Below are 14,482 nucleotides of genomic sequence, written 5' to 3'. Positions count from 1 at the left end.
GGAGATGAGATATCGTGTACACAGACGCACATACACACTCATACACACAAACACATACAGACCAATACCCAAAAACCACTTTTTTGGACTCAGGGGACCTTGAAACTATAGAAATTTAGAAATTGTGGTACCTTAATTACCTATGGTAATAGGGCAAGGAAATTAATACCTCTATTCATGATGATAATCATTGTTTTTGAAACAATATTTTAAATTCATGTTTCAGAAGTGAGCATACTGAAACGACAGCCTTCTCTGAGGCCAATCAAGAGAATCACAACTGCTCAAAACTCAGCGCTAAGCAGAAGATCTAGCAAGTGTCTAAATGAAGGCAATATTTTGCCTCAAATAGCTTCCAACATCATGAAACACAATTGAATACCATTGATTCTTATGAAAATGTTCACACAATGCAGTCTTCCAAACTGTGAATACTTCCATAAGAACCAACGGTGGAGTTTTTGTGTGTTGTGTTGGAGCCAACTCCAATTTGTCTCTTTGTATTTTATCTACAAAATTTGGTCGACTCAGTCTCATAGATTTCTAATAAAATGGGCAGAGAAGAATATATCATTAATTATTATGGAAGTTTTAACTCATTTGCAGTATGATACTGACACAGTGGCGCCATTTCACCAAACTGCTAGGGGGGGGGGGCGAAAACCAAGAGGTATGAGGGGGGGAAGGAATACGCCCAAAGGCTATCCCCATAAATGTTACATTCGAAGATGCTATTATATGTTTCATTTTCTCCAGTTTTATACAAATGAAGTATCAATACAAGCATATAGGCCTACATTATTAGTATGAATCATGAAGTAATTATTATAAATATAGGTCTACAGAGAGGCCCTAAAGTAGGAATACACTGAAACAAATTTTTTAAAAGTCATGGAAAAAGATAAATTTTTCTTTTACAGTGACAATGTCTACAATTTCATTGGGGATCATATTCTAATTGGAAAATAACTTCCAGTTGGAAAGCTGAAGAGTACAGCTGTTCCCATAATTCTCACCAACTCTGTACATACATTATTGATTGTCTGATTGTGCCCTTTCTTTTGCTTTCACTGTAACATCTTGCAGCTTGTTAATTCTCACGTTGAAATTTATGCAATAACTCACTTATTGTGCCCTTATCAATAATTGTACCGCCCATTCTATATTTAAGCTTCAACTAAACCACAGAGAAAAATATATTCTCTATAATTCCGTAACCATACTTTCAAGGCAATTTTGCTACATTGTTGATACTGTAGGAGGAATTATACTACTGCTGTTTAAAAAAGGTATTAAATCAGTATGAGATTCTAAGTATTCGTGTAGAAAGACCCGCATTTTCATTATTCATCTAATCTTTGGGGGGCCTAGGCCCCCCTGGCCCCCCCCCTTAAATGGCGCCCCTGTAAAACTGAAATGAACACTCTCATGAAGACAAATGTTATTCTATTCAGGAGAGCAGAGATCTTTTGTTATTTCAATTGAGCTAATAAAATTAATATGAAAACCTTGTAGTACCCTTTATTATTAAAAACTTTGAAATATTGCAACAAAGACTAGTTTCGACCCTAACTTAGGTCATTTTCAATTTGAAATGTCTAAATTTAAAGTTTATTTTGAAGTTTTTAATAATTAAGGGTACTACAAGGTTTTTATATTGTTTTTAATTATTTCTATAAAAGTATCCCATGTAATTGAAGTGTTTTTCAATTGAGTTTTATATTGTAGTCTTCATGAACAAAAAATGAAATTCTTTTATTTGCAAATAATTGAGATTGTGAAAATGTTATACTTTTCTGAAGAACATTGAAAAATAAATCAATAATGCTATGGCCCGGTTGCTCTAAAGACGGTTAAATATTTCAATCGTGATTAATTTCACAAGAACCAATCAGAGAAGGTCTTTTTGATAAGAAGATTTGTTTGATAAGACGGCTTCTCTGATTGTTTCTCGTGGAATTAATCACGGTTAAAATTTAACCGGTTTTTGTGCAACTGGCACTAAATATTTTAATGGTGATTAATTTAACAAAAACAATCAGAGAAGGCTTTTTCGGAAAGAAGGCTTCTCTGATTGGTTCTTGTGAAAGTAATTTGATTTGTGCAACCGGTGCTAAGATTTAACTTGTTTGAGTCGAAAATTATTAGAAAATTTCATGATTATTGAGTACAAATATTCTTATTAAAGCATGTACCCATTTATATGCGTTATTTTAATCAAATTCATATTAAAAGTTTGTCATAATAATATTGTTCTTAATAAACTACTAGGGAGAATTCATTTTGATGTAGGAAATAGAATTTGCATGTTTGTAAAGTTATACCATAGAGAAACAATAGCGTAAGTAGATATTCCATGGTATAGGGCGTTTATGTCGCAACTTTTACTGTTATCTCAAGCCGATTACTGTCGATTATTGTAGATTTTTACTGTTTTGGCCGGGTGAGATTGTATGAACGGCACAATATGAGAGACTGCCAGCGTCACATAGCTTTATGGGAAAGAACTACCGGTACGTGGACTATCGGCTTGAGATAACAGTAGACGTTACGACATAAACACCCTATACCATGGGATATCTACTTACGCTATTGTCTCTCTATGGTTATAATTTGAAACTTTGATTAGGTACTGAGATATTTTACAAAAATACAAACTCTATCATTAATGTCAAAATTGATTCCTATGGTTCTATTATCTATGAAGAATAACATGGAACTTTATTGTACAAAGTTTATTGCACCGTTCAAATCAGTTATGTTAAAAGCTATTAAAATAATTGTACAGTAATAATACAAAATATAGAGTGTTACAGAAGTAGTGGCAAACATTTTGGATGATAGGAGAGTACAAATGTCATATTTGAAGTGTCCAAAACTCTGCGATTATCCTTACAGCTTTCTGTTATCCTTCGATCAATCTTAATAAATGAGGTATCCTTGAAATCTTGATGAAATTTACTAACTTTTTGTCTGTTGTAAATTTTCTGTAAAGTGAACAAATTTCGTGAAATTTGCCATCAAAGATTAAAAATAGCCGCCATTTTTTAAAGTTGAGTTTTTATAGCATAAATATTCATGTCAAATTTCAGAACAATACAACATTTCGTTCTTGAGATAAAAATGTGAAAAAAAACAAAATGGCAGCTATAAGGATAATCGCTGAGTTTTGGACTCTTCAAATACGACATTTTGGTAGTTTGTCATCCAGGAACAATACCCTAAAATATTCAACACTACTTCTGAAACATCCTGTATATTTGGAATAAGAATCAAATACAGAATCAAATACTATTTGAAGGAAGTTCACTGTTTGGTACGGAATAAGATGTAAGAAACAAACTGGTGAGCAACAAGCAAACATCTGCTAGAGGGGGAGGAAACGGGGAAAGTAGAGTCACTTTTCTCTCCCTTGAGTCGATCACGTCGGCCAAACAGACGAACCCGGAAATATTAGACTCTAAAGCATCCTCCTTGTTTTGCGCGAATGTTACGGCCAGTATTTTATTTCTCAGCGACGTATCAAATTCCGGAACACCGAGATAAGATTTTCCAACGTGTTTCGAGGACCAAACTTTAAACACTTTGATGGAGGACCAGTCGACATCGAAAATGTAGGGTTTCAGCTCGTTGTTTGGTCCATAGAAGTAGTCCTTCAACATTTTGTCGCGCAGTTCCCAGCGAAGCTCCATGCTACGGGAGCGCACTCCTTCCAGCCTCGGCAGTTGTACCAGCTTGACAAAGTTAGGCAAGCCGTGACGCAGAGCGTCAAAGAGCGTTTTCTGGTACAGAACAAATATCACATCAACCTCAAACGCTTGAGCGGTGTGTCTGATTATTTCAAACCCTTCATTCTGAGTCCACCCAGGCGTGTTGATGATCAAACCTGAAGATTTCGCCGTTTTGTTTGATTTAAGACGATCCAACACGGTCGCAGCTAACTTGGAAATCAGCTGTTTGTATAAAGGGTTGACTCCCAGTCTTGTTGAACCAATGTTGTAGATGAGAGGATTCACTTGTTCGCTGAGTTTTTTATCTGGTTGGATTTGATCGGATATTAGTGCCGCTCCGATTGTTCCTGGCAGTGTGAGAGAACTTTGACCAGGATCAGTGTCGACAAAGACAGGCGTACGTTTTGTCTGCATCCTCACTGCATAGTTTAACAAAATAGTTGAAAATGTTGATTTTCCCGCATCTTTAGGTCCAACTATCATTACAATAGGTCCCCGTTCGTCTTTCACATCAGCTCGTTCCCGCAGTTCTTCAACTACTGTATGAAGATGCAATTCAAACATCATCATATCATTGCGTTGGCTAAAAGGAACTGTTTCCGATTGTTGTAACTGTAACCGCAGATTACATCCTGAATACGTGAACACTGAGAAACAATAACCGGCGCTAAACGAGTAGACTTTGTTCAGTTCTAACCTTGCACCAAAAATCTCAGCTTCTCCTGACTGTAACTGCAAAGTCATGCAATCAGATTCTTTCCTACTGATAAAACTGCATTGTTCGTTCGCTGAAAGAGTTTTGAAAACTTCAACAAGGTCGTTTTGACCCTGTGGTGTAGACATTTTAGATTTTTGATGAAATAATAAACGTCAACAGTAAAAAGAATCCATCATGTTCAAGAGAGAGAAAGATGTATTGATGAATAAAACTACCTGGTCAACTCACTTGTCACTTGATTTTGATGGAAAAAGCATATAAAAGGTTTTTAAGTTATATTTTTTCTTCAGATAAACGTAAAATAGAATTTTATAATTATATTTATCACGATAACCTCAATCAATTCCTCATGTAGTCCAGTGTCACTGAATAGATACAGAATGTAAACTTGTAATCAAACGCCTATCCAACCAATGCTTTTTACATGACCCCAATACTAAACACGTCACGTGACCTTGGGAAGTTCCAATCCTGGTCTTCTGATTGGCTCGTGGCAGTGAACGAGATCAATTGATCCGGATCATTAAAGTGATCCGAACCTACCATCAATACTATTACAATGCGGCGCTTCCTAACAAGATGGCGGATTTTGGCGTCAGGGAATAGCCAAGTTTCCGTACTGTATGTATACAGTGCCAGTGTTCTAACAAAAACACTGCCACTGCCACTACAACACTACGTCGGAGTGACAGATACAGGTCGCATTAAAAAGTTGGAATGAGTTTTGGATTTCGGGAAAATTTCTAGAAATCATAAAATTCTAATTTATTATTCTTATGAATTTTTAGCTGTCAAAATTGTTTGATGTTTTTATTTTTTCAGTACTAAAAATGTTCAAGAACAGCTGAGTGACCAACTTGATCTAACTTGATCTTGGTGTAGTTTTGAATTTCCGATCGGCCATTTTGTAATCTTGCTTCATGTTTTGAGGTTAAGTTGATTCTAGTTCGTTGAAGAAAAGCACGTTGTTTAGGTAAGGAAAGTTAAAATTTTCGTTTGTTTTACACCATAATTAGTGCTACATTTGTAGAACTAGTGGTTTTATTTCTCAGAACATTTCAATCAATTTTGTTTGACGCAATGTCTGGAAGAGAAGGTGGAAAGAAGAAACCGTTGAAGGCGCCCAAAAAGGAATCAAAGGATTTGGACGACGACGAAAAGGCCTTCAAACAGAAGCAGAAGGAAGAACAAAAAGCTCTTCAAGATGCTAAGGCAAAAGCATCACAACGTGGTCCACTGGTTGGTGGAGGTATCAAGAAATCTGGTAAAAAGTGATACAACATAACCTCAACATTATTTGGGACAAATCTCACAATTTCTATTAATTTATTTTATTCAAATAATTGATAACTGCTGGATATCAACTGCCTATCTGATGCTACAGTACTGTTCACATTTTTGTATTTGGTATTTCCACTTTGATATTCCATAACATTTTGAACCAATTATTATTTTGAATACGTATTGTAATATGATCAACGTTTTTGATTAAATGTATTAATTTAAAATTCTTGATTGCTCCCTTTTTATTAAAAACATCTATTCAAAAATCGTTCATTGAAATATCTAATTTGTTGGTTCTAACTATACTAGGGGAATAGACGCGGTATCATTTTTTATAGTGTTCCCCTTCCCCATAAGAGGCATCTGTACCTAGAAAAAACGCGGTCTATATTTGATTCTTAAAGTTTAATTACCGTTTCATTAAAGATAGTCTTCCATAGTTCTCAGTAGACTACTGTGTTAACAGTGTATAACTCAAAAAGGTTTGGTTTAAATAATAATAAAAATAATGTATTAATTACTCAAGAGCTTTTACAAACATAGAGTCCGTCATACAGTAATTTATAGTCAATACAATATAAATATAAGTTCCATGTCAATATAAAAATCTTATCACAGCTTATCCGTTTAACTGCTGAGTCAGTCCAGATCATAATTAAATTAATTATAACAGAAAAAACAACAACATATCTAATAATGATCTAAACAATACCAAATAATAACATTTATATCACAGTCAAGTCAATCGGAGATTAAACAAGAATCAATCACAGTCAGGTAGGTCAAATCACAGAAACACAGCATAAAACATGAATAATCTATACATCAATATCACAGCCTCCAGATAAAAATTCATTTATTGAATAAAATGGGTTTCTTTCAAACCACTGATGCAATTTGATCTTGAACACATTTAATGGAGCATCTCGCAAATCAAGAGGTTATTTTGTTGAAAAATTCTATACCACAAGAAAGCCAGTGGTCCTGAGTCTGCATCTAGGAACATTAATATCATGACTGGTTCTAACATTAAACCTGTGAAGTGAACCTCTTTCATTATGTTGTAACAGACTTCTCTTGACATTTATTAAAGCTGATAAAATATAAAGACTATGCACAGTTAACAGTTTCAACTCAACAAATAAAGGACGACATGTTTCCGTGGGAGGCTTACCTAGCATAGCTCTTATGGCTCGCTTTTGGCACAAGAGTATGTCATTTACTGAGGGAGCATGTCCCCATAATTTTAAACCATATTCTATATGACATTGGAGCAAGGCCAAGTAAACAGTTCTCAGTTTATCCAATGAAATTGTATTTATTAATCTTTTTAGAGCATAAATCACGTCAAACACTTATATATTTTGTTATTATTAAGAAACAAAAAACCTTGAGCTGGCCATCCATTATCCAATTTCTTGTCCAACTTAAGTTATATTAGATTCGACGTCGGACCGTGAATGGAGTTGTGGCTATTGATTCGAATGTTGCCGGGTGAGTTGGACAAGTCGGGTAAACTGAAGACACGATTCGTCCAACTTTACTACCGGATCAATATTGTTAGACAAGGAATCATCAGATAGTGAATGACCTGCTTTGTCTGATAAATATTATTTGCTAGGCTCTTATGCAGATTACCATATATTTTGACTGAGTCACTTTCAATATTGTAGAACCGTTCCATAATTAAATAAAACACATTATGTTGTCAAATTCTACACAGTTTTATTTGTGTACAGGACTATGGTTTCGTGACCACACAGATCACATTTTAAAGCCCACTAAAGATTAAGGTAAACATTGAATATGCCTTTTAACTTTAGTCAGCTTGAAAGTGTGAGCTGTGTGGACACGAAACCATGGTCCTGTACCAAATAAAACTGTGTAGAATTTGACAACATATGTGTGTTTTTATTTAATTATATATTTCCAAAATTAATCAATAAATGAAAGGACTCCAGGCTAATTACCTAGATAATTCCATATACTTGATGAGTAGATAGTGGGAGACTCTGAGGTTGAGATAAAGATACTGTACCTCACTGTAACACAAATACATATTGTGTTATGGTCGCCCGTATGGTGAGGTGTCATAGGTGCATACCTAGTCTATTTCAAGGGAAACCTCATAGTTTTCAAATCAATCAATCGTTGACCTGCTTTATGCTGGATGGATCTCGTCAATAAAAGGAGGTAATAGGAGACGTTGAGGTATCTATATGTAACACAAATACATTTTGAATGAAAAAGACTAAGAAATTGTCATTGTCATGTCTTTTTCATTCAATATGAATAATTACCACAATATCAACTTCTCAACTACACAAAAAGCAAATACATTTTATTTATTGAGATAAGCTGCGTGGTAAGCCGCTACCTAGATCTCTTTACCATAAGGGCACCAATAAGAAAATATTTATTTGTGTGGCATAGAGCTGTATCTATCTCCATCTCGTTCTCTTCCACCTCACTATTCTGTTATCCAATTACTGTTTGAACGGTTCTACAAGAATCTATTCTTATGCAAATTATTCAAATAAAAATTTATTCATAAAAAACAATTACAATACAAATTAGAATAGGTACTCTAAAAATTAATACAATTAAAATAATGAAGTTTTATGCATTGAATAATTTCTTAATAGGCAAAGATAATTCAATGAATAAATATGCACCCCACTATAAAATGATATGTGTTGGGGTATAAGTTATTAGTTGCTTGTTGCTATTAAGGTGCGTACACATCTTCGCGCCGCGAACATGAGCAATTCACTTTTAATCAACTGATGCCAAGCTTTTTATATCTGTATCTTACCGTTTCTGTAAAAATACAGATATAGTCAGCTGATTAAAAGTGAATTTCTCATGTTCGCGGCGCGTATATCTGTACGCACCTTTAGATCGTTTAACTGATTTTGACATTGTTTTATAGCTACCAATCAATATAATACGTCTACATACAGTAGATGAAGGTTGAAATACCAGCGGCATTAGGGTGCATTCTCGTTTGTGTGTAAATTCCCGCAGTCGATGACAAGCATTGTTGACATTCATATTTTCCAAATTTCAAGTGTGCTAAAACAGCTGATCTATTCATAACAATTTTATATTTTCTTATAACTATTCCTTATTTTTGTGTTTATTATTCAAGAATCAAACATTTCTAAAGCTGGGTTCACACCAAAGGTATAAACAAAATGTTGATAACATAATCCTTATAGATTCTATTAGATTGAACGGAACTTGACACATAAATTCTCATCATGTGTATGATAAGATATGTTCAATCTAATATATTCTATAAGGATTAAGTTATTAGCATTTTGTTATCAAGTTTGGTGTCAAAATATTGCAATTTAAAAGTATAAACTAAACCTCCTTCACTAAAACATAATTTAATGTAATCTTTTAGGTTATTTAGACAAATTAAAATCTACCCAATGTGAGATCCTCACCCTGTCGTGGTCGACGATGGCATTTATGCACAAATGAAAACCCAGCTCAAGATGGATTGAGTTTAGTGTATGCGCTGTGCTTCTTCCGCCATCTGTCTTGCTCTACCTGCAAGGTAACCAAACTGACGTCATCTTCATAAGTTACGGCCTTTTTCTAGTGACTGAACCATCTATAGTTAATATATTTTGGTAGGCAACTAAGTCGATTATCTATAAATACAACCCAAAGTGACATTCAGATTTTGGCATTCTAATTTGTTGACCGAACGAAGTGAGGTCTAAGATTCAAGTCGACGGTTTGGCATTTCTCTTAGAGCCTGTTCACATGACAGCGATTGACAAACCGAGCGATTGCCAGGTATAGGGAAACACATGGTGCCGTACACATGCATCGCTCGGTTTTAGTAGTCGCCGGCGAATCGCGGCGGTTGTAGTCTCAGACTACAACCGCTCGGTTGCCGGGCGGCTCGATATACTAGAGCAGCCATGAGAGCGTACACAGTCAACCGAGCTGTTTCGATCAGAGCAGTAATATAGTGATTAAGTACATAGATAAAGATATTAAGATTGAGTACATAGATGTTGTACCTAGTAATTATTTATCATAACCGAGCGCAAACCGCTCATGAATCGCTGTCATGTGTACGAGGCTGGCAAACCGAGTGATTTGCCAATTGAGCGACAACCGAGCGTAAATCGCTGTCATGTGAACAAGCTCTTAATGTTTAAATGTTTAAACGTTCATATGTTGCGCATTTACGCGGTAATAGATTTTCATGAAATTTGACAGGTATGTTCCTTTTTTAATTGCGCGTTGACGTATATACAAGGTTTTTGGAAATTTCGCATTTCAAGGATAATATAAAAGGAAATAGGAGCCTCCTTCATACGCAAATATTGGAGTAAAAATCAGACTATAGAATTATTCATCATAAATCAGCTGACTAGTGATTACACATATGTGTGGAGAAGCCAGTCTATAAATTGCTGTATTTCCATAAGGTCTATAGTTCCAATCATATACTTGTGGATCACTACTGTTTACAGAACTACTAGTATACTGACAAAGCAGAAATTCTCTACATACTGTAAATGTGATGTAAAGAATGAAATTGCTAATGAAGAATTTGAATTTGAAAATTTGGCAGCCACCGTCGTCTGTCAAAATAGACCCAAATACTTCTATAAAAATAATAGGGTTTTTTAGTGCGGATAATGCCCACATGAGCTATTTGCTTGTGTGTGGGTTAACGGAAAGTGCGAGGCTGAGTTATGAGATGATCAAACGTCCATGCCTATTCGGTGGGACTCGAACCCGCGACCAGGTAGATCTAGCAGACTGACGGGTGCAACGCCTAAAGCTGCGTACACATATACTCTCTTCCAACCCGCACCGAGCACGCTCCTCCCTCGTTCCTCCATCGAACTACAGACAAGCCGCCCACGCACCCATCATGAACGTTACGGAAGATGTTAGATCTTCTCGCGTTCCCCGGTCGAACCATTGTTGCTCCCCGGTCGATCATCAATCGGTCTGCTGGAGTGACGTTCGGTTGCGGAGCAGAGCGACAGTCTGTACGCACCTTTAGGCTCAACTCACACTTACCCGACTCAGGTCGAGAGGAGACTCGACTCTAGTCGAGAGCATGTGTCTTTAAATGGTGACACTCAGACCAGTCGATTCTAGTCTCCGCGATGTCATCATTTGGAAACACATGCTCTCCACTAGAGTCGAGTCTCTTCTCGACCTGTGTCGCGCGTAAGGGTAACCGTCCACTGGAACCGTATTCAACCGATCCGTTCGGCCGTTGGATCGATCGAATCTACAGGCCGTCAACTAGGCCGAATACGGTCGTCCATTGGAACCGTTTTCGTCAGTCCAGTTTAGTAGTTATGACACTTGAAAGTACCTACTAATTATCATTTATTTATTTATTTAATTATCACATTCCACAATATCAATATATTATAACACAATTATTTCTACTTTCTATTTCCACATCAGTTGAATTTTCTACATTGTTCCACTTGAATTCAGTTTTTTTCTCTTAGTTTTTTGTTGTTAGAAACAAAATAGATTAAAGCTGCGTTCACACCAAAGTTATTAACAAAATGTTAATAACTTAATGCTTATAGATTCTATTAGATTGAACATAACTTACTTATCATAAGTTATAAGTTACTTATCATACACTTGCTGAAAATATGTGTTTGTCAAGTTCCATTTAATCTAATAGAATCTATAATGATTAAGTTATTAACATTTTTTTAGTGAAATCTAACCTCATTCTTTTTTGAAACTTTTATTTGTAAAAATTTGGGAAAAGACAGTTTTGGGCTATGCCTGTTGTCTTCTCCAAATCATATTTTAATTATTTTAGTTATTTTAATGATGATTTGTGGTTGTGAATAGAAAAATAAATGAATGAACTTTGGTGTAAACGCAGCTTAACTCATAATTTCCCTTACACATTAAAATAACTGTTTAAATTCATAGATATTTATTCATTCATTCATATCATCATACAAAAATCATTATTAAATACAGATACAGTTTTTATTTATTAACTAAATATCAACGAAAGTGGAAGTATTTTATCTTAAAAACTTAAAATGATATTGTTTGATGACTTTGGAGGGTTATTTGAGGATGGACGCTATGACACAATTATAGAGAATGATGATGTTTTAAATTTTCAGCCGTCATTGGAATAGAACAATAGACGTGCGTGTTTAGAGCCATACCACCCGAGTGTTTTTCAAGCATATCAGACGAGTCGGCAAGGTAGGAAGCTCTGCGATATTGACTGATTGGGTTACCCTGCTGACTTGTCTGAAAACGCATGAAAAAATGCTTCGTGTGGTTTGAATAAATAAATAAATAAATAGATTTATTAACTCAAGAATTCGGTAGAGTATTGTCAATAAAAACATTAATTACATTTTGTTAGGCTCAGATCAGTATCAATCAATTCTTATTTTCAATCTCAGTACTTAGTTATTGATAGGCTCTAGGGACCAAATTATACGAGCGTCATAGACTCTGAATTTGGATGCATTAAATCTTATGAGGAAAACTATACTACAAATACAAATAAATTTTATTTCCATTAATATACAAATAAACAATTTTATCAATAAAATGTACATAATATTCAAAAATACAATATATGAAATTTGTTACTAATATAAATAAATTGCATTTTTTTCGGAAATTAACCTGCTCAACTATGGGAAACCCATGTTCTAGAGCAGGTGTAGTAGTAATATAATTAAATTTAGAGTGGGTGTGCAAATACATTGGGTAAGTGAGCTCACATATTGTTCGAAACTATGTTTTCTATATTATGTCTTCCAGTTTTTGTGATCCAGTTTTTAACGGCGCATTTAAATTTTCTTGAGGTTTCTATTATCTTGATGTGTACAGGAAGTAAATTGTGGAGTTTTGGTGCTAGGTAGTTGAAGTGTCGTTGGTATGTTGTCTTCCTAGCCACGTTCGTGATAAGTAGGCTTCTATTTCTTGTGTTATGACAGTGGTTTCTGTTTTGAAAGCTTTCTGGGTTCTTATGCAGTCTGCAAATAATTTCTAGGGAGTAGAGTTGTCTTGCGTCCATCACACCAAACTCATTGTAGAGCTGGTCTGACGGATAACGAGGTGGCTTCTGCTTGATTATTCTAATTATTAGTTTTTGCACTTTTATAAGGGGGTCGAGATGAACGTAGTTTGTTCCTCCCCATCCTACAATTCCATAGGTAAGCAAAGACTGAACTAAGGAATAGTAGACCATCTTCATGCCATCTATACTAGCGTAATAGGTACCGTAATGACAATAAAATACCATGAATTTTGAAGATGCACCAAATGTGTTCAACGCTTCTATGACGTTCGTTTAGTTGGGGCCTGAGGCCACACAAGAATATTTTAAATACCGGTACCGTTAGATTATTACTTGATTAGTGCATTTTCAACGCGCTAAGGGCGAGACTATATTAGGCGTTTTTTCAGAGTCCTTAGGGCAGGAAGTTGTCCGATTGGGTTGGCCCCTGAAAAAACGCCTAATATGTTCTCGCTCTAATAGTGTGGTAGCTGTTTTTGGCCACATAATGAGTGTGAAATCATGCACAAAATCTTGACGCAGCGGGTGACCTCAAGCTCGTTTGGTGTACTACAATATTACATTGAAGGCTCTTCATTCGCGAGAATTGACAAAACGTCTGTGACGTTTATAGGCTACTTACTTTAATACTTGAAGTCGTTGCCAATGACTGGGGTCTCTAGGAAAGGTAGGTAGCTTATAACTATACGATAAAGGTAGGTCACCAGATCAGGTAAATCAGATCTGTCTGATTATCAGACCTGTAAATCAGACCTGTCTGGTCACCAGGTAGGTGAATCAGATCTGTCTGATTATGCTCTATAGAAACGATAGCATAAGTAGATATCCCATGGTATAGGGCGTTTATGTCGCAACTTTTACTGTTATCCCAAGCCGATAGTTCACGTAGTTCTTTCCCATGCAGCTGTGTGGCGCTGATAGTCTCTCAAATTGTGTCGTTCATACACTCTCACCCCAACAAAACAGTAAAAATTGACAATAATCGACAGTAATCGGCTTGAAATAACAGTAAAAGTTGCGACATAAATTCGCTATTTTTTACGCTATTATTTCTCTCTGATTATGCTTACAGGTATTAGTGAGGTCCACACGTTATAATGGCAGTGGAGAAAGATAGGAGAACAGCGTTTACCGATTCTCTGCCTTCTATAGAGTATAGGTGGTAACGCAAGATCAGCTTTGTCAATCGATGAACAAGGATAACAACACCAATGATTATCAAATACTGTCATAACGTGGACCTCACTATAAATACAGGAGTCTTGTAATATTGTGCATTAAAGTATTTATATGTAAAAATCATACCGTATTTGTATGGGGACCGCTTTTATTGGTGGGGAGTCCCACCACGGCTGAATTATATACAGTAGGAACTCCTCAAAAGCCGGTTAAATTTTAACCGTGATTAATTTTACGAGAACTAATCAGAAAAGGTCTTTTTGATAGGACGGCTTCCCTGATTGGTTCTCGTGGATTTAATCACGATTAAAATGTAACCGGTTTTTGTGCAACCGGCACCAAGTATCCAAATCAATTATTGGGACAGGATCCGATCCGGTTTATCATATTTTTTGTAGAAATTCCGCCTATTATCTTATAAAAGCAATAAGGATAATTGTAGTTCTACTGTTATTTAAGCCGTCAATTCACCTCACGACTGTTATATATCAGCCGGGA

The 14,482-nt window shown here is 35.7% G+C and overlaps 3 protein-coding genes across 3 annotated transcripts; 2 read left to right on the top strand and 1 right to left on the bottom strand.

Annotated features, from left to right (window-relative positions):
* Positions 1-224: 224 nt before the first annotated feature.
* On the top strand, positions 225-581 carry LOC120348954 (the record flags this gene model as incomplete). Its single annotated transcript, XM_039445074.1, is given in 1 exon segment — positions 225-581. A coding segment is annotated over 1 exon segment (154 nt), but the record flags the coding sequence as incomplete, so codon positions are not given.
* Positions 582-3,284: 2,703 nt separating this feature from the next.
* LOC120356192 (protein CLP1 homolog) lies at positions 3,285-4,574 on the bottom strand. Its single transcript, XM_039445075.1, has one exon. The coding sequence runs from the start codon at positions 4,572-4,574 to the stop codon at positions 3,285-3,287; it is 1,290 nt and encodes a 429-aa protein (XP_039301009.1).
* Positions 4,575-5,322: 748 nt separating this feature from the next.
* Positions 5,323-5,957, top strand: LOC111043890 (translation machinery-associated protein 7 homolog). Its single transcript, XM_022328929.2, has one exon. The coding sequence runs from the start codon at positions 5,530-5,532 to the stop codon at positions 5,722-5,724; it is 195 nt and encodes a 64-aa protein (XP_022184621.1). The 5' UTR covers positions 5,323-5,529; the 3' UTR covers positions 5,725-5,957.
* The last annotated feature ends 8,525 nt before the right edge of the window (positions 5,958-14,482 follow it).

Source organism: Nilaparvata lugens, unplaced genomic scaffold (genome assembly GCF_014356525.2).
Source record: "Nilaparvata lugens isolate BPH unplaced genomic scaffold, ASM1435652v1 scaffold6108, whole genome shotgun sequence".
Classification (NCBI taxonomy): domain Eukaryota; kingdom Metazoa; phylum Arthropoda; class Insecta; order Hemiptera; family Delphacidae; genus Nilaparvata; species Nilaparvata lugens.
The sequence above is the reverse complement of the archived record's forward strand: the minus strand, read 5'-3'. Positions and strand labels throughout refer to the sequence as shown.

Coding starts and splice junctions, on each gene's coding strand:
- LOC120356192 (XM_039445075.1), bottom strand. CDS start 4,574: ATGTCTACACCACAGGGTCAAAACGACCTTGTTGAAGTTTTCAAAACT.
- LOC111043890 (XM_022328929.2), top strand. CDS start 5,530: ATGTCTGGAAGAGAAGGTGGAAAGAAGAAACCGTTGAAGGCGCCCAAA.